The sequence below is a fragment of the Dermacentor silvarum genome, unplaced genomic scaffold (assembly GCF_013339745.2).
Source record: "Dermacentor silvarum isolate Dsil-2018 unplaced genomic scaffold, BIME_Dsil_1.4 Seq556, whole genome shotgun sequence".
Taxonomy (NCBI): Eukaryota; Metazoa; Arthropoda; class Arachnida; order Ixodida; family Ixodidae; genus Dermacentor; species Dermacentor silvarum.
This window is the reverse complement of record NW_023606424.1, coordinates 336-19148: the sequence shown is the minus strand read 5'-3', so window position 1 is coordinate 19148 and position 18813 is coordinate 336. Positions and strand designations below refer to the sequence as shown.

General features: G+C 45.7%; 1 protein-coding gene across 1 annotated transcript in view; it reads right to left on the bottom strand.

The window, feature by feature from the left end:
- The window catches only part of LOC119435233 (protein DENND6B-like), a 70019-nt gene extending 52366 nt beyond the window's left edge, over nt 1–17653 (bottom strand). The window contains 5 exon segments of the mRNA XM_049659763.1: nt 1298–1455; nt 4433–4493; nt 7125–7308; nt 11787–11892; nt 16885–17653. Of these exon segments, the coding sequence (XP_049515720.1) occupies nt 1298–1455; nt 4433–4493; nt 7125–7308; nt 11787–11892; nt 16885–17154 (779 nt within the window). The 5' untranslated portion in view covers nt 17155–17653.
- Nucleotides 17654–18813: the final 1160 nt, after the last annotated feature.

Here is an 18813-nt window from a genome sequence, read left to right as displayed (position 1 = left end):
AGCACTGAACAAAGAAGATGCCAATTATCAAATTGCTGTTAGCTGGCGTATCTTTGCATGTGTCACTGCAATTCCGTTGTAGTTCAGCATTGTGCTCACCCACTTGTATCCTTGTTTCTAGTCTGCTGGCCATAGTAGAATTTGCTGCTAATGACACCTAACTGCATAAACATGGTGGTGCCAGCGGTCAGAACAAAGCAGAGACATCAGTGACAGCCTCATAGCACTGCCATAGCAGTGTAGTGTTGGCTATGCACTGCAGATGGCCACATTCACAGACACAGCGTGGCGAGTTATGTTCCTCAACACATGACTGGAACGTTAAAACAAGATAATCTACTGCACAGTCTTACATTCATGCTGTAAAGTTGCACAGTCTCTTATAAGCAAGCAAAAAATACAACATTATAAAGGGCAGACACATAGCATCTGCAGTCATCTGCTATGTGCAGTGAATGCACATAGCATTGAACGTGGCTAATGTGTGTTTCTTCCTTCTGCAAATTAGCTTTCTCCTGTAGCTTCTGCAAGCGTCTTCGTCTGGTCAGCAAAATGCACAGAGGGCAGCCAAAGGGCTTACGAAACCATATCGTTTGGACTAATTAACCGCCACTCGAGTCCAATGTCCCCTATGAATTATATGAATTATCATGCAGCTGATCATGCAAGACAGTGACGGTCACATCAGTAAATGAGAAACCATACGCACTAGGCTGAGTGAAGACAGGAAGGGAGCATTGGACTTAATATTTTACTTCCCGAGTCTACAGTTCATACTATTTACAAAAAAAAAAAAGTGTATAGCAAAGCCAGCATCAGTGGGCACCTTCAGATAGAAAGCAACATTCATACATTCACTTGGTTTATTAGTTAGAATGCAACCAGGGGTGATGAAAGATGACACAATGAAAGGACTGATTTTGACCATTTGGTGTTTTTTAACATGCGCTTAAAGCTTAGCACAAGAGATTTTTTTTTCAATCCATCGAAATGTGGCCACTGTGGCCAGGAATAAAATCCACGACCTCGCGCTCAACAGCAATAGCCATAGCCACTGTGACAAGTATAAAGAGTTGCAGCACCTTGGACCGAAGTGGCAAGATGATCACAGCAAAGTAGACACCAGCAACCTCCTTGATGGTTTTGCTTTTCTTTTTGTCAGACTGCATATGTGTATTTACAAATATGCCAGCCCAATGCTTGCTCTCTTCTCCGTATATATGGAGCCTCTAGGGGCTATTTTAGTCATCCTTAGCAGGTATGGGCAGTTAAGAAGCGATTGCTAGCGTTTACTCACAGGCAGTGTGAACCCGCAGTGTATTCCTTGAACTCGCTGTCATGGATTGTGAAGAAAGGCCGGTAGTCAGCACAGTACCGCCGGGGCCACACTAGCCCCACTAAGGCAAGAACAGTCTCCGAGCACACAGCAGGCGATGAAGCCATCACAACTATGGGCTGCAAGAAAAACACCGAGCTGTGTGGCTGTACCACGCTAATGCCAAATTCAATAACGTAGTTACGTACTGTGAGTCAGCATTTTTGTATCATCCACCACATAATGTAAAATTCAAAGAGCTTAGCACAACATTGTCTCATCATTATGCAATGGAAGCAGCTACTGTAAATCTCTTTCATAGAAATAAAGACTACAAGATAACGAAAAAGCCAATATAACGGATACAAAACAACAAGCAATACAAAGGAATAACAACAGTCATATCAAAGAGCTCATCTGAAAATGGATTTTGAAGGCTGTTGAAGCTGAGTCTTCACATGTGCTTCATACACAATAACTCTGTAAACACCAACTCCCTTCTTAAGGTGGCCTCTGGCTGTCTCGCCATCTTGCTAAACCTAATGCCATCCTAGAAATTACAGCATCTGCCCAGCTACAGACTCTCAGCTATCCCTGTAGCTGTTCCTTGCTCGCACTGTTTCTCACAAGTGGAAATAAGGTTGACTTCCACTTGTCTTTGAAAACACATGTGCAAAAGCTAACGCGCGGAAACCAAAAATCATCTGTTGAGATATTCATAGCCAACGACTCTTCTGCCTCATAAGTCTTGATGGTGCACAAAATTTACATTGCACAAAATGGTGCTTTCCAGGGAGCAACAGGTGTACACACAGAATCGTTAAGTACAGTCAAAACTTGTTAATACGTAGTTGGCCGGGTTAAGGTACGCACTAAACGATCTACGAGTTAACCGTCAACGCCACTTTAGCGGCTACTTACCGACCGAAAAGAACTACGCCACGATGCTCTCAAACACACGCACTCAGACAGGTTTATTGCAGGTAGGCAGCAAAAAATCGGTAATCTTCACTTGCGGCCGTGGCAGTGTTATCACGACGACGGCATCTTCGAAACTCGATAAAGCCGCGAGCCAGTCTATCCATGAGGCCCTGCTTACTAACTAAATTAATAAGCAGGGTGTAATACGTGCGCTGGTAAACATGAACACGTATCGCTCGATGACCACGGGAAATTCCCTCTCAAAACGCTGGAGTGAGAAGGTGCGGCAGCAGCAGCGAGCGTGTTGCCTTTCGCTTCAACGCAAAATTAGACGTCAAAAGCATAGCGCATAGGAAGCTAACGGCACTAGTTGCACTTTGTCTGCAGATCGCTTTGAAGATGAGGCCCGCGGGGGTGCGGCATTTTTTCCGCGCTGCAGATCGCTTTCAAGATACGGAGCCAGCGCGGCTGCCGCCGAAGTAAACAACTCCCTTTCTCGCCTCCCCCGCCGTGCCTCGCGCACAACAGAAGAAGCGCGCTTCCACCTCGCCTTCCTCCCTCGCAGCTTTCACCCACACATACAGCGTACAGCGCGCAGCGACGATGTTGCCCGTGTTTGGACTTTATATGGAACCTCAAAGGGACGTCCAAGGTGACGGCAGAAATGCGCTTTGCAATAAATGTGCGTCGGCACGGTTACTACTTGAATTCGACGGCGAGAGCGAATTTGCACCTCCTACCAGCGGCTTCTTCGCGTTACCGGGAGCAAATCTGGAAGGCCATGCTTTGGTGCGCGGCAATCGGCAACAGCTGTATGAGCAGGAAATATGTCATGGTGGCCATGTTTTAAGCTCACTATCGCTGGCGGACTATCCTCCGGGTGTCGCAACTCGGGAATCGAATGTCTGCGCACATGAGACTTCGCCGATTTTGTGCCTGTGCGTGTAGACAAGAAACAAAAATAGTACGCACTAACCGTTTGGTCTGCAATGAGCGACGACGGCTTAAGCAGTCAGCCAATACATGGGGTTCAATGGGGGCTGGGTGGGGGAATCTTCGCAACTACGTTTAAACTGCAATTACACATTAAGCGGGTATGTTATTAACGAGGTTTGACTGTACACTCTCCCACGAGGGCTCGCACCAGCCTCGGCTGTGCCACAGAGACTGTGTAAGTAGCCATCATGAGAGCATTTCCTTAGCCGATCCAAGTGCTCCTCTTCACCCACAGAAATACGCACTATGCGCACTGCCAGGAAAAGAGGTTCAATGGCTCCCTCTTCGCTGCATCCCTGGTCTGGCAAATAAATGCATAACATGACAACGCAGTGTAATTGGACAAAGTACAATTATTAGGTCCTCCATCAAACACCACCTAGAGCTCGTGGTAGCCACAACTTGCAATAAGTGGAGTTGCTTGTGGGAAGAACAGAAAAATGAAGATGTCACCGCAAACATGCAAGAAAGGGAAAAGTAATTTGAGCTGTTCTCGTTGCTGCTCCAGCAAGAATTCTCTGCAGATGGAGCAACATCCCATACATTGCCCCACCCTGTGCAGCTTAGTAAACTGTCGCCGCAGTCACCTTGGCCCTAGGTAAAACCGTGGATAGGTGGGCAGCAGCCACAGCTGCTGCAAGACACCCATCCAAAGGGGAGAAATTTTTCCCAACATGGCATGCCATGCACTAATGGTTCCTCATGCTTCCCACAAGCATTTGTTGCCAAGCAGCATGAAAATTCCATAAACTATAGTTTCGTGTCCAGAGCAAGCAAGCCTGAAGTGATAAAGGGATATCTCGGAAGCTTTCTGCGAATTGGCCAGGTCACTGGATAGCACCCAAAATGTAATTAGCACTCCAAGTCAGACGTTTGAATACAGTTGTGCTGTAGTTACATTGCCCACAGACAAACACATCTCAGCATGATTCTGCACTGAAAACAGTGCAAAAGAATTTTACCAGAGAAAGGTTCAGAAATGTGCCAACTTGAGCTAATTAATTATGTTACACCTCTTTTTGTACTGTCTTCAGTGTGGAACCTAATAAACTAGCCAAGGTCAACACCTTACTAAATCTCAACATCACATTTTGCAGTTTCTATTAGAACCGACACGCATATGGTGCTAGCCTTCTGACACATGACCATGTCTGCGCATGGGAGATGTCGTAACAAAATGTCAATGAACATGAAACTCACCTCTGACACCAGCACCAATTCCCACAGAAGCTGTACATGAGACAGCAAAGGCATCAGGCACCTGCACTGACAGATGGTTCTTAGTCAATGCTAGCTACAGGCTGAAGAAAGTGAAGTCTGCGTGTTGAACAGGGCTGTTTGGTGCGTGTTGAAGGGAATCAAATAGCGCAAAAGATGGAATGGCTATTGTTTACACTTTAAGTTCCAACTTTCACAGTGTTCAATTCCCCTCAAGGTGAAGTCTACATGCTCCTTCTTATCAGAATCACCAGCAGCATTTTGAAGCACAAGATACTGGCAGCCACAATGTCTGTGAATGTGTTCCACATGTATGACAAATTACAACATCCTGCAGAAGTAATGTTCACACAAGTAGAAAACTTGCCTGATGATCACACTTTCAATAAAACCCCTACAGCAAGCATTTGGATAGCTTTCATTTACTACCAATGCACTGTTCTTGACACCACACTTCTTGCGTTCATGGTGCACTGCTGAAACAACAATACACAAGTATGAAAGTTTTAAGCTATTGCACAGAGCTACACAAGGATAAATGCAATTTCACGCTCTTCCAACAGGCCTGGCGTTTTGTAAAAAGGGTACACAGCAAAAGCTACATTTTTGCGCAAACAAAAATCGAAGTCTCAATTCTCATGCCTAGCAAATGAAACATTTTTCTAGTAAACGAAATGCTCAAACAGCCTCAAAACACCTCTGACATTTTTTATAAACATTTTAAATAAACATGTGCATCGTGTACCACAAACTGTGATGATCACCTTTCGCGAACGTGCCAGCTCACATGCTATGGATGAGCCACAAATTTTTTTTTTAATTCCATGCCCCTTTGCAGGTTTTTTCCAGTCTCTCATTCGCACGTTGTGACGCCAGCAAGGTGCTACATGTGATGTCACCTGAGTGAAAGCTGTCGTATGGTTGGCCGACAAGTGATGACAATGCCAAGATGAAGAGAGCCTGCCGTGTTTTCTGAGAAAGGAGGGCGGGCTTGCCGACTGTGCGCCACTGAACTTTTAACGAAGTTCCTTTTCAGTCGGCGTGCATGAAGGGCGATTAGAGGAAGACAATGCAGGAGTCTTTCTTAGAGTGTGTTGACCTGACCCATAGCTTTTGCTACACTGCATGTAGTTGGCGAGAGTATGTAACGAGGAGGAGAGACCGCCATTGGGGAGGGTACGAAGATGAGGGAGAAAGTGTTGTGGCAACATAGGCGTTCATCAAACACCTGAAACTGTGCTATTACGGCATCATTTCTAAATGTTTTACGACTGTATCTCATTGTAAACTAGTATGCAGCAGCCAGTTCGGAACACATTTGAACACTCAGAGTGGTTTAGGGGTCCTTTAACCCTTTCAGGGTCAATACCGTACATGTACGGCCTCTGCGAACACCCTCAAAATGGTCAATGGCATACATGTACGTTATCGCTTGTACATTTAAAAGCACACCTCTTCAATCATTTCTTTCGCTTGGCATGTGCTGCCACTTGACGGGAACACGTGGAATTTTTTACTTGCGCCAATGCCTCTCCTTTTTTTTTTTTTTTATGACAACGGCGCGTCGGCTATTGCTTGTCCATCCGGGCGTGCGCGCACCGCGGCACCGGCGACAAGTTACGGTTTTCTCCTGCGCCGGATCCCGCTTGTTGCACACACTAAACTGATGGCTATCTGGTTTCAAATCTCTCAAAGGGTAACCGCTTGTTACTCGATCGCTTATCGCCCACCGCGGCGCGATTACACCTGTTCCCAGGCAGGCGCGTATATACACAAACGATGCTGCCGTTTTTGCGCTTCCTTTTTTATAGACCATAAAAGCTCTATCGCACCTTGTTGGCGATACGACGAAGGCTTCTCTCTTGTTTCGGTTTCCGGACGTGCACACAACCATTTTTCAGTGCGCTTATCTTGTTATTCATGAATAAACATTGTGTATTTACAACACAAACAATTTTTTCCTCACTTACTGACACTTTAAAAATTACGACCATATTTTTCCGAAATAGGTTCTTTTGAAGAATTTAAATCAGCAATAAGAAAATCGACCCTGGGGGTAGCATTTGGCAAAAAATTCGACCGTCAAAGGGTTAATAAAGCCACTAAATCATGGCACATGATTATTAACTACAGTGTGTTAGAGCTAGAACAGCTAGAATAAATAAAACAGGCAAAAGCCAGCACAAAAGTTCAATTTAATTGTTCAAAAGACCACGCTTGCCATGGTAGCCACTAGAACCTAGGATGGCAAGTGTTTAGGAATCTCAAAACAATGTTGGCTAAGCTGTGCTGGCCATCCAAACAACGTGAAGCAAGTGGGAAGCTTCAGCTGCAAAATTTATTCCAACATGTGGCACTCCTTTCAATAAATAATATGCTCAAGCCAAAATATTCTCCACAAAACATTCTCCACAGGGCAAACAATGGGGAGACCAGCCACCTGTAGTCACTACTGATAGAGAGTGGTTCTTTCAAGTAGCATTCTTGTGAACTGCAGTTTCTCGCGCCTGAAAGGTGCGTGATCAATGCAAAATGGACCCTCACACAGAACAGGTTGGAACATGAGGGCTTTAGGCAAGGTTTCTGTACTAGCGAGCCAGTGGAAGTCATTAAAGCTTATAGGCATAAGTACACCAGTCAGCAGAACACAGCACAGGGAGCAAGCAAGGCGCACCGAAACAGGTCCACCTCGTGCACGGAGGGCACTGGGTCCAGACCTGGCTGGACCGAAGGCGGGCCTAGCGTGCGGCCCAAACCTTGCAGGGGCGGAATTCGAGCCTCCAGGGACACTCCATGCAGCGGCAGGCTGAGGGCACAGCCTGGCATGGGGGCAGGCCAGCTCTCCAGGTTCCGCAGGGCTGTGGTGTGGGGGACACAAACAGGCTGACCCAAACATCATGCATGTATGTGTGCTGATGCGAAAGATTGTTTTGGGTGGAATTTCAAGTCCCTCATCATTGAAGGCTTTTGATATAGGAAGAAACTATGCTGATAGAGTAATACTAGAGCCCTCATGGTCATAGCTTATTTCTGGCTGGAAGCAAAACAACAGTGACTCATGAAAGCAAAATCTCAATGCAGCACAACACAAAGAACAAACGTAAATGTGTAGAGCTGCTGCAGTGCTGTAAGAAGCATTGCTTCACTGACATCAAATACTAGTGGCACTGAAATTGTTTATGCACAATGAGGCTAAACCAACAGCAGCAGACAGATGCTATAAGACACTGAGACCCAATGACACATTATGTGCTTCTGTCCGAACTATGATTTTTCATGCATTAAGCACACTATCGTTGTCTGGAGACCAACTAGCAGCAGCATCGCAGTACGCCAAAAGTGCAGCCGTCAAGAGTATGGCCCGATGTACCATTGCAACAGTGGAATGCCATAAAAAATCTGATGGTCGCTCAAAACGTACAAGATATGCACGTGCACTGCCATTCAGTGCATGCAAGTTACAGTATAGAACACGTATAACGTAACTGTTTATAGTGTGGAACTGGCTACAACGCGGCCTTTTCTGACTCCTGTTTACCCTCCCATAGAACTCCATGTATACGCATACCGCGTACAGTGCAGCTGCGTGAGACGAAATACCAGTTATAATGCGGCTGCCGCGGGAAAATCTCGCCGACAAAGGCGGCAGCGAGCACGCTTCTCAACAAGATGTGTGCTGCCGGCCGGCGTATGCATTATTCAATGCAATCAAACTGTCGTTAATTCAGACTTATTTTGCCGCACATCGGTTAATCCGGACTACTTTCTGAGCTCGGTGAGCGAGGAGCGCCGCAAATGTGCGACGCAAAAGAGTAAGAACGGCGCTAGTGTCCAACCGAAACGAAGTGGTGGAGTCCGCATCGCCACAGCCATCAGTTGAAATCGTACGTGAATGACAGCAACGCCAGAACGCTTCGAGCCTATTTATGTCTTTAAAGCCGGAATTCGTGCGTTTACCGCCGCGTATAACACCGCGATGGCCGCAGGCTTTCGTAACTGCGTAGTCGTCATCCACGATCGCGTCGATAGCGGCCGCGGTTTTATCCGCAGCGGTTGCGGCGAACAGTAGTTTCGTTTTTACTCGGTACGCGCGTCGGCCGCGTGCCTAGAAAACTGCGTAGTCGCCATCAATGATCGCATAGATAGCGACCGCGGGTTCAACTGCAGTTGTTGCCACGAATGGTAGTTCATTCGTCCAGACTCGGTGCGTGCGTCGGGCACATGCCTTCAGCACCGCAAAGTCGCCGTTCATAATTGCGTCGATAGCGGTCACAGTTTCTTCCGCAGCGGTTGCAGCAAACAGTTGTTTCGTTTTGACTCGGTGCAAAGCTGTCGAGCTTGAAGAGCACCGGCTACATCAAGATTATGTTTTCGCCAACTCACTGGCGAAAACGTAATCGCGATGTGTGCGAGATAGTACAAAGCGTGTCTACATGCTTGGTCTACATGTTTCGCATACGTGCAGGGCTTGCCAATCGTTGTTTTGGTTATAGTACGGTACCGCTTAGAGTGCAGATATTCGCGACTACAGCGACTTACGTTATAAGCGGTCTACACTGTATATATTGTCACGACATCGTAGGAAATGTGGAAGCCGGCGTACAGCACGTATATAAGCACTTTATATGAACAGCCAACGCAACGTCGTCTCTGTTTTACTACCCGCGCGCTACTTCAGCGTCGTTTCCATGGCCGGGCACATACCCGCAGCGACGATATAGGATGTGGCATGTGCCCCTCCTTTGGAAGAAGCATCGATGCGCCAGGCGCCCAAGAAAGTGCAGTGATGGTGCAAAATTGATGTCATGATGAAAAGTATGGCTTCATACGAAGCACGTGCACAACCTCGGGCAGATGCTGCCAGCGTTTGGAGCAGCAAGGACTGTCGGGCACAACTTCATAACTCACGTCACTGATGCGGCGTAGAACTATGTACGGCCTGAAGTATCTTCACAGGAGCTTCTCAGATAGCCCTCGCCAATGAATAGGAGTCCAAACCCACACCTGGTCGCCGACGTTGTAAGTGACGGGTCTGTGTCGAAGATTGTAGTGTCTGGCATCGTAGTTCTGTTGCCCTTGGATGCGCAAGCTGCCTTGCTTCCTCGGCGCGTTGCGTAAACTCCACGGCATCAGTCTCGTGATCACCACACACGAGTGGCAGCATCGCGTCCAACAGTGTTGTTACTACCCGGCCGTAGACGAGGCTGAAAGGTGTCATGCGTGTTGTCTCCTAGCGAGCCGTGTTGTAAGCAAATGTAACATATGGTAAAATCTCGTCCCAGTTCTTGTGGTCGACGTCGATGTACATACTCAGCATGTCTGCCAGAGTCTTATTCAAACATTCTGTGAGCCCATTGGTTTGGGGGTGATAAGCGGTTGTCTTTCGGTGAGTGGTACCACTTAATCGCAACATGGTATCCAGAAGCACGGCCGTGAAAGCAGAACCTCTGTCGGTAATGACCAGTGCGGGAGCGCCATGCCTTAGGCATGGCTTCGATGAAAAATCGTGCTGCTTAGGCTGCTGTTCCCGCTGGAGAGCACTTGTTTCGGCATATTGGGTAAGATAATCTGTGACGACGATTATCCATCTATTGCTGGCAGAAGACACTGGAAATGGACCTAAAAGGTCCATGCCAACTTGCGCGAACAGCGCTTGCGGTATCTGAACAGAATGCAGCAGTCCAGCAGGCTTGATGGGTGGGGTGTTGCGGCGCTGGCAATCCAGGCATGTCTGGACATAACGTTTCACGACCGGCGCAAGTCTCGGCCAGTAGTAATTTAGCCTAATTCTTGATAATGTGTGGGAGAAGCCCAAGTGACCAGCGGTCGGCTCATTGTGACAGGCGTGTAAGACTTCGTTCCGTAGAGATGCGGGAACAACTAGGTAGCTGCTGCCACTCGGTGAAAAGTTCTTTTTATAGAGAACGTCGTGACACAAGCAAAATGAAGGCAGCGCTCTGGCGAATAACCTCGGCCCGCAGCTTGTTCTTCCCTCTAAGTAATCAATAAGAGGAACCAGTTCTGCGTCCTCGCATTGCAGGCGTGAAACGGCAACAGCGTCTACCATGCCTAGAAAGCGTCGGCGTGCCGCTTCCCCGATTTGTAGACAACAGTGAAGTCAAACTCCTGGAGCCGAAGGCTCCAGCGTGCTAGCCGACCAGCTGGATCTTTTAAATTAGTCAGCCAGCAAAGAGCATGGTGATCACTGACGGTGAAACAACGACCGTATAGATATGGGCGAAATTTCAGGATGGCCCAGACTACCGCAAGGCATTCTTTTTCTGTAGTGGAGTAGTTAGTCTTTGTTCTGGATAGGGTCCTGCTGGCGTAAGCAAGCACTCTTTCGGTGCCGTCCTGCCACTGAAGAAGCACTGCGCCAAGGCCGACATTGCTAGCATCGGTATGAAGAATCGCCGGGGCGTCTTAGTCAAAGTGTGCGAGCACAGCAGGCGTTGCCGTAGCTTGTGAAATGCCCGTTGCTGCTCTTCGCCCCACACGAAGGGGAGATCTTCGCGGGTGAGATGTGTTAATTTATTGCGTAAAAAGTCCGCAATAAACCACCGGTAGTAGGCGCAAAGGCCCAGAAAACGTCGCACGGCCTTTTTATCAGATGGCGTCGGGAAATTAGCGACGGCAGCGATTTTATAAGGGTCAGGTCGAACACCTTCATGACTAACCACGTGACCGAGGAATTGAAGTTCCTCAAAACCAAAATGGCACTTTTCCGTTTTCAAAGTTAGGCCTGCTGAGCGTATTGCCTCCAAAGACCGTCTTCAGTCACCGTAAAGGTTCGTCGAACGTGGCGGAGAAAACAATCACGTTGTCGAGGTACACTAGGCAGGGTTGCCATTTGAGGCCTGAGAGTACCATGTCCATTAGTCGTTGAAACGTTGCTGGCGCGGAACACAAACCGAAGGGAAGCACCTGAAATTCATAAAGTACAGCGGGTGTCACAAAAGCGATCTTTTCATGGTCTCTCTCATCAACTTCGATTTGCCAGTAGCCACTTTTCAAGTCCATTGACGAAAAGTAACGTGCGTTTCGTAGCCAGTCTAGTGAATCATCGATACGCGGTAGCAGATAAACGTCTTTCCTTGTGATCTGGTTGAGTTTTCGATAGTCGACACAGAAGCGCAGACTACCGTCCTTCTTTTTCACCAATACGGCAGGCGATGCACACGGACTCAGTGTCGTTTCCATGGCCGGGCACATACCCGCGGCGACAATATAGGATGTGGCAATATCATCAGAGTAAGATGCCCTCCTTTCAAGACACAGGTGTTCCCACTGCCTGACATAAGTGGGCTCTGCAAAGATGAAAGAGGATTATACACACCTGCCTCGAGGCTAGGCAGACTCGTGCGAAAGTATTCCTGAGCTATGAGGGAGAGCACGCGGCTGAAGAGACCAACCAGTGGCAGCCGTGTGAGCACCACAAGGGACTGCACAAGGAGAAAAGGAGGCATTCTGTGAAATACAGCATGCAGACCACATCTCCTATGTCCACTGCAGCAATCACTTCTATTCATGCAAATTTTCTAACATCATTATACCACCTCACCCAGTGCGTCATAATAATTAGTGTGGCCTCAAAAGTGCTTGCCTATGGTTTTGCTTGTGCTCATCTAGCAATGTAGTACACATTAGAGCACTGCACGGGCTCGGGCTTACCCGAAAGCCCGGGCCCGGCCCGGCCCACGGGCCGGGCCGGGTAGAGCAGCTTTTTCACGGGCTCGGGCCGGGCCCGGGCCGGGCTCGGGCTTTCTGGTGGTGTGCATGTAACGTGCAGCGAGTTATTCTCGGGCGTCTCAACTCTGAAAAACATGTATTTTTCGGTCTCGGGCCGGGTTCGGGCCAGTTTCGAGCCGGGCTCAGGCCTAAGGTAAAGGGGTGGCGGGCCGGGCCAGGCGGGTAACGTAGATTATTTCCGGGCCCGGGCCAGGCCCGGGTCTCGCCATAAAAGTTTGATCGGGCTCAGGCGGGCCGCCCAACGTAAAAACGGGCCAGGGCCGGGCTCGGGCTGAAAAAATCGGCCCGTGCAGTGCTCTAGTACACATGTCTTATGACGTTTTTGAGTGGTTTAAGTATGGCTGTGAAAACTGCAAATAAACATGTTGTTAGAAAACAGCACTGTAGGACGTTGTCTCACTAGTCCATGTCATTCTGCCTGCACTACAACAATTTAGAAGACCACCTACCAACAAGCCCATATAGCTACCCTTATCGACCCCTTCTTAGGCTACTGTAACAGGCCCCTGGTTATCTGCTCTGCATGTTACATTACCTTCTCAGCTCATTTGCTGCCTTTTTATCTCAACTAGACTGTCACCTACTTGCATTCGCTCCCTAATCCACAATGCCTCTTTACTCTTCCTGTCAAGAGGGGGACACAGTGCAGGGAATCGAAATGTCTTGACAAAAAATTCATTTCGAATTGCTTGCATTTCCAGGTTCCTCAATTATTCAAGAATGTACCAGCAAAACTTTTGCCATATCTGCATGGTAAAAAAAGCAAGAATACACATTCTTACTTGGGCTTTTGATGCCTTGGAAAAATTGGAAGCTCTCATGACCACCATTTTTAAAGTGCATTCATAGCTCAAGCAACAGGCTTTGGATACTGCGGGAACCATTTTTGGAAACCTCTTTTCTGTGAGCCTTTGCAGTATGAATTGTGTGACAAGACATGGCCATCAGCAAAGGCTGATGAAATGAAGTAAAAAGCAACCAATTTTGGGCACGGTCTGCTTAATTTTAGGCCTCATATTGGCACCAGACACTGTCATGCAACCACAATTTTCTGCTCGAAAAAGATTCACAGGGTGCTTGAAAGTTGAACATTATTTCTGGAACAGACACTGCATACAATTTGGAAGAAAGCTTTGTCCAATATGAATTTATTTTTTGGAAGTTGCTTGCAAAGTCTGTGCTATGTGACCATATCTGCACACAAGAACTTCTTTTTGCTTGTGAAATACATATTTGCACATAGCGCTGGTTCGTTAGTGTGCACATTCTACACAAATGCCGTATTTCGTTGTCTGTTTTATTTTAATAAGGTATTTTATTTTACTGGTTAGTTTGGCAAAAATTATGAATGACTGCTTTGTTCTCATACAGCAATCGGTAATTTGCCTACAGGAAGAAACTCGCATCCCTGTCTGTCAGTAACAAATCTTGCCACTTCTGCTTTCAGATTAGAAGCACAGCAGCAGAAACAACAGCCCACTCAAAACTAGGGTCAGAGTGCGTGCTTTTGTATGTACCTATATTTACAAAAATGCTTTTTAAATACAGCACAAACAGCTCCGACAATGAATAAAGAGGGAGGGAGAGAACACCAGACTGTAAGAGTGAGCTTTATTCTCTCTAGCAAAGACAGCTGGGTAACCGAGGGGCTTGATAGTTTGTTATCAATAGCCATTCTTTAATAACAATGTTATGAACAATGCCCTGATCTTAAAGCGGAAGTTTTTAAACTTGAATTCACAATTCACTGTTCACCTACAGCTCCGACACTGAATAAAGAGGGAGGGAGAGAACACCAGACTGTAAGAGTGAACTTTATTCTCTCTAGCAAAGACAGCTGGGTAACCAAGGGGCTTGATAGTTTGTTATCAATAGCCATTATTTAATAACAATGTTATGAACAATGCCCTGATCTTAAAGCGGAAGTTTTTAAACTTGAATTCACAATTCACTGTTCACCTACAGCTCCGACACTGAATAAAGAGGGAGGGAGAGAACACCAGACTGTAAGAGTGAACTTTATTCTCTCTAGCAAAGACAGCTGGGTAACCGAGGGGCTTGATAGTTTGTTATCAATAGCCATTCTTTAATAACAATGTTATGAACAATGCCCTGATCTTAAAGCGGAAGTTTTTAAACTTGAATTCACAATTCACTGTTCACCTACAGCTCCGACACTGAATAAAGAGGGAGGGAGAGAACACCAGACTGTAAGAGTGAACTTTATTCTCTCTAGCAAAGACAGCTGGGTAACCAAGGGGCTTGATAGTTTGTTATCAATAGCCATTATTTAATAACAATGTTATGAACAATGCCCTGATCTTAAAGCGGAAGTTTTTAAACTTGAATTCACAATTCACTGTTCACCTACAGCTCCGACACTGAATAAAGAGGGAGGGAGAGAACACCAGACTGTAAGAGTGAACTTTATTCTCTCTAGCAAAGACAGCTGGGTAACCAAGGGGCTTGATAGTTTGTTATCAATAGCCATTATTTAATAACAATGTTATGAACAATGCCCTGATCTTAAAGCGGAAGTTTTTAAACTTGAATTCACAATTCACTGTTCACCTACAGCTCCGACACTGAATAAAGAGGGAGGGAGAGAACACCAGACTGTAAGAGTGAACTTTATTCTCTCTAGCAAAGACAGCTGGGTAACCAAGGGGCTTGATAGTTTGTTATCAATAGCCATTATTTAATAACAATGTTATGAACAATGCCCTGATCTTAAAGCGGAAGTTTTTAAACTTGAATTCACAATTCACTGTTCACCTACAGCTCCGACACTGAATAAAGAGGGAGGGAGAGAACACCAGACTGTAAGAGTGAACTTTATTCTCTCTAGCAAAGACAGCTGGGTAACCAAGGGGCTTGATAGTTTGTTATCAATAGCCATTATTTAATAACAATGTTATGAACAATGCCCTGATTTTAAAGTGGAACTTTTTAAACTTGAATTCACTGTTCACTTATAGCTCCGACGCTGAATAAAGAGGGAGGGAGAGAACACCAGACTGTAAGAGTGAGCTTTATTCTCTCTAGCAAAGACAGCTGGTAACCGAAGGGCTTGATAGTTTGCTATCAATATGAAGCAAACACCCAATTAGAGGAGAACCAGCACCAAATTTGTGTCTAGCTTTTCTTGCCCCTTAAAGATCTGCCGACTCTAATGAAGGTATGATGCCTCAATTCCTTAAATGTGCAACAAATCAGGAATTATGACATCTTTTAATTTAACAAATTCAAAAAGTGTACCAAATTTTTTGGCATAGGATTCACCGATATGTCATCTCTGTACATCATGAAAATTGGGGGTGATGTCTTGTCGTAACGCTGATGTGTGGGTTGGTGCAGTAGTCGAAGTGGCACTGTGATTGCCTTGTTGAAAGCCTTACATGACGAAATAACAGGGGAGAGAAGATGAGAAGGCGCTGCCCATTCTAATTTGTCATTTTGTGTTTCTTTCCTTTTTTTCTGCACCCAAGAATTTACATTTCAAAATGTCAAATTCCGAGTTATTTATTTCCCTTTGTTCTTGTCCATTCCATTTAACCACCCGATTCATGGCCAATTCCTGACTGTGGGTATGCACCATGACCGCTCAGTTCAACAACAACTAACAGAGGATATGTCCTGTGTCGAATCCCCCCCCCCCCTCTACCCTCCCAAAAAAGGAAGTGACAGCCAATTCTCCATAGCGGAATGCGGAGGAGCACAGAGTGAAAGAGGAAAGAATGGCCTATGTGGCGTGCATCCATCTTTGAGCAAGACACAGTCATTGTGTGGCTTGTGAACACAGGACCAGACAGAATGGTACATGTTTCAGCGGTCTGCGGCCACTTCCTCTGATCTTCGTGAGATTAAAATGAATGAGGAAACGAGAAATGAAAGCGGAAGACAACTTGTCACCAATGGGAACCGAACCCACAACCTGCAGATGATGCATATAATGCTCTACCAAATGAGGTATAGCAGCAACCCCCTCCAATTTCTTGGTCTACCTGTGCTAAACCTAGCCGTGGTAGCCAGCATTTGCATGTCTACATTTACAGTGGCATTATACTATAGCAGATACACTAGTTATACAATGAGCAAGGAGAACCACAAAGGGGTTTATTTTTTATACTCAGCAACCATGTGAAACTGGTGAAAGTGTGTTCCACATCTGGCACCGTGGCCACGAGTTGCACTGCTTAACAACAATCCCGGGGCTAGGCTTAGCCCACAACATACACAAATACCCAAGAAAGTGGATGGAGGGCCACATATGCCACCAAATCTCAACAAATCTGCATGCATCATGCAGATGTTGTGGGTTTGGCTCCCACTTGCAGCAAAGCTGTCTTCCACTTTAATTTCCATTTTCTTTATTAATTCTGCATTTAAATGTAAAAACAGTTCATTTCCCCTATGCTTTCCTTGGCTTTATTGTCTGCTGCACTCTGTTTTACTTGTTTCTATACAGCCTGGTGATGTGCAGGAACCCAGCTTTTATCACTTGGAATGCCGCACTTCCTTAATAGTGTTCCTTTCCTGGTTGATGCATAGAGAGTCCATTTGCTGTGTCTTAGCCATGCATCAGCCCATCCAGCTTACAGAGCTTTTGTTTGGCCTGACCACAGCTTTTGGCTGCACTGTTGGTGAAACAAAGCATGCCATGCAGACACAGGGACATGGCTTGCCTTCTGAAAATATCCCCTACGCACGTTGGGGTCCTTGACCTGACGAAAGTACACAAATCCGTGGAAATAGGCAGGATCAGCCTGCAGAGCAGGTGCGACTGTGGCATTGTACGCCACCAGGGCAGGGCACAGTGGCCTCTGGGGCAGTGCACACTGCCTGATGCGGAAGTGAAACTGGGTGTCCCCCATGCAACCGGAATTGGAATCCGGAAAGGCCAGGTAGCAGATGCTGCTCTTCTGCAAGAAATTCAACCGAACTGCACATCGCATGGCAAATAAAATAAAAAAGGATGTGCATGCTCTAGTAAGGATGACACAGACACTGAACACTACAGCAAACAAGAAAACTCTACAGAATTAAAATATTTAGATGAAACTCAGCACACAAAGGGTGACTGAGGTTTGGTAACAAAATTCAATTTGCATAATGTGCACAAAGACATTTATAACCTCCAGTGAAGACAATGAAGTCTACAGTAAACACAATATAAGCTATTGTATAACATTGTTAGTTTAGTAACTAAATTATAGGCAACAATTCCTTAGCTGTTTGAGCGGTTTGTTATTTCTAGTCACCATATGCTATGTATGACAGTTAATTACAATGCAGAACATAGAACAATTAGAACCGCATTAAATTCAGATCTGGGTATGACAGACATGAAATGGCTGAGAAGTTGAACACTGGGGTGTTCAAAGTGTGGAGGATGTTTGCGGCAACAAGTGATGCACTTTCCAAGCATGGTTCAATATTGCTTTAATTCAGTGTGCATTTCCTTCCTACTAGTAGTTGCATTAAGAAGCATTCCCCATTGCTCACACCATTTTAACATATTGCCTAAGTTAGTGTTAAGGTCACATTGGTTACTAAGGCAGGAAACTTCTCTAAACAAAACACAATCGTCAGCAAATAGACGAATTTGCACTGGGGTGTTAACCACATTGACAATATCATTGATGTAGAGCAAAAAAAGTTGGGGGCCGAGTACACTCCGCTGCGGAACGCCAGAAGTTACCGGAAGGCAGCCAGAGTGTTGTTCTCCCAGCTGAACGTATTGATTATGGTTAGTCAGATATGCTAAAATCCAGGAAATAAACAATTCTGGTATGCGAATTAACCGAAGCTTTATAAATAGTTTATCGCGGGGGAACAATGTCGAATGCTTTAGTATAATCTAGAAATATTACATCAATATGACTGTTAGTGTCAAGACAAGCTGCAAAGGTGTGGACTATACTAACCAATTGTGTTGTAGTAGAAAATTCTTTTAAAATCCATGTTGATTATTTGTTAAAACTGAGTGTTCTTCTAGGAATTAGCTTATTTGTGGGCTATTATGTGTTCGATAAGTTTACAACACGATGATGATAAGGAGATCAGGCGATAATTTTGCAATAATAGACGGTCGTCTTTCTTGAATATCGGCACAACACGGGCTGACTTCCAGTCATCTGGTAATTCCGCTGCTAACAAAGAGACACGAAAAATAATAACTAAGTAATTTGCAACAGACTCGGCAAAGCGACAAAGAAATATGTTAGGGATATTGTCGGGCCCGCAAGAAGTTTTAGTCTTCCAGTTAAGCAACATAGCAACGACACCAGGATAAGAAATGAAGTTAACAGCATGGTCCACCATTTTGGTGGGCAGAGAAGCACTAGGGGCAGAAAATACACTATCGAAATAGGTATTCAAGTGTTGAGCAATGGCGGTCTGATCAGATACCATTGAACCATCGAAAAAAACTTGTGATATGGGTTTCTTTTTTTCGCTGATATAGTTCCAAAGTTTCTTTGGATCATTTTTTATGAAGTTTGCGAGTGACGTGTTCAAGTAGTATTCTTTCGAGCTATGCACCGCATCTGCAAGGTTATTAGAGTGTCAGATATAAGTTTGGGGTCAGCATGCTTTTTCTTTAATCTTTTCAC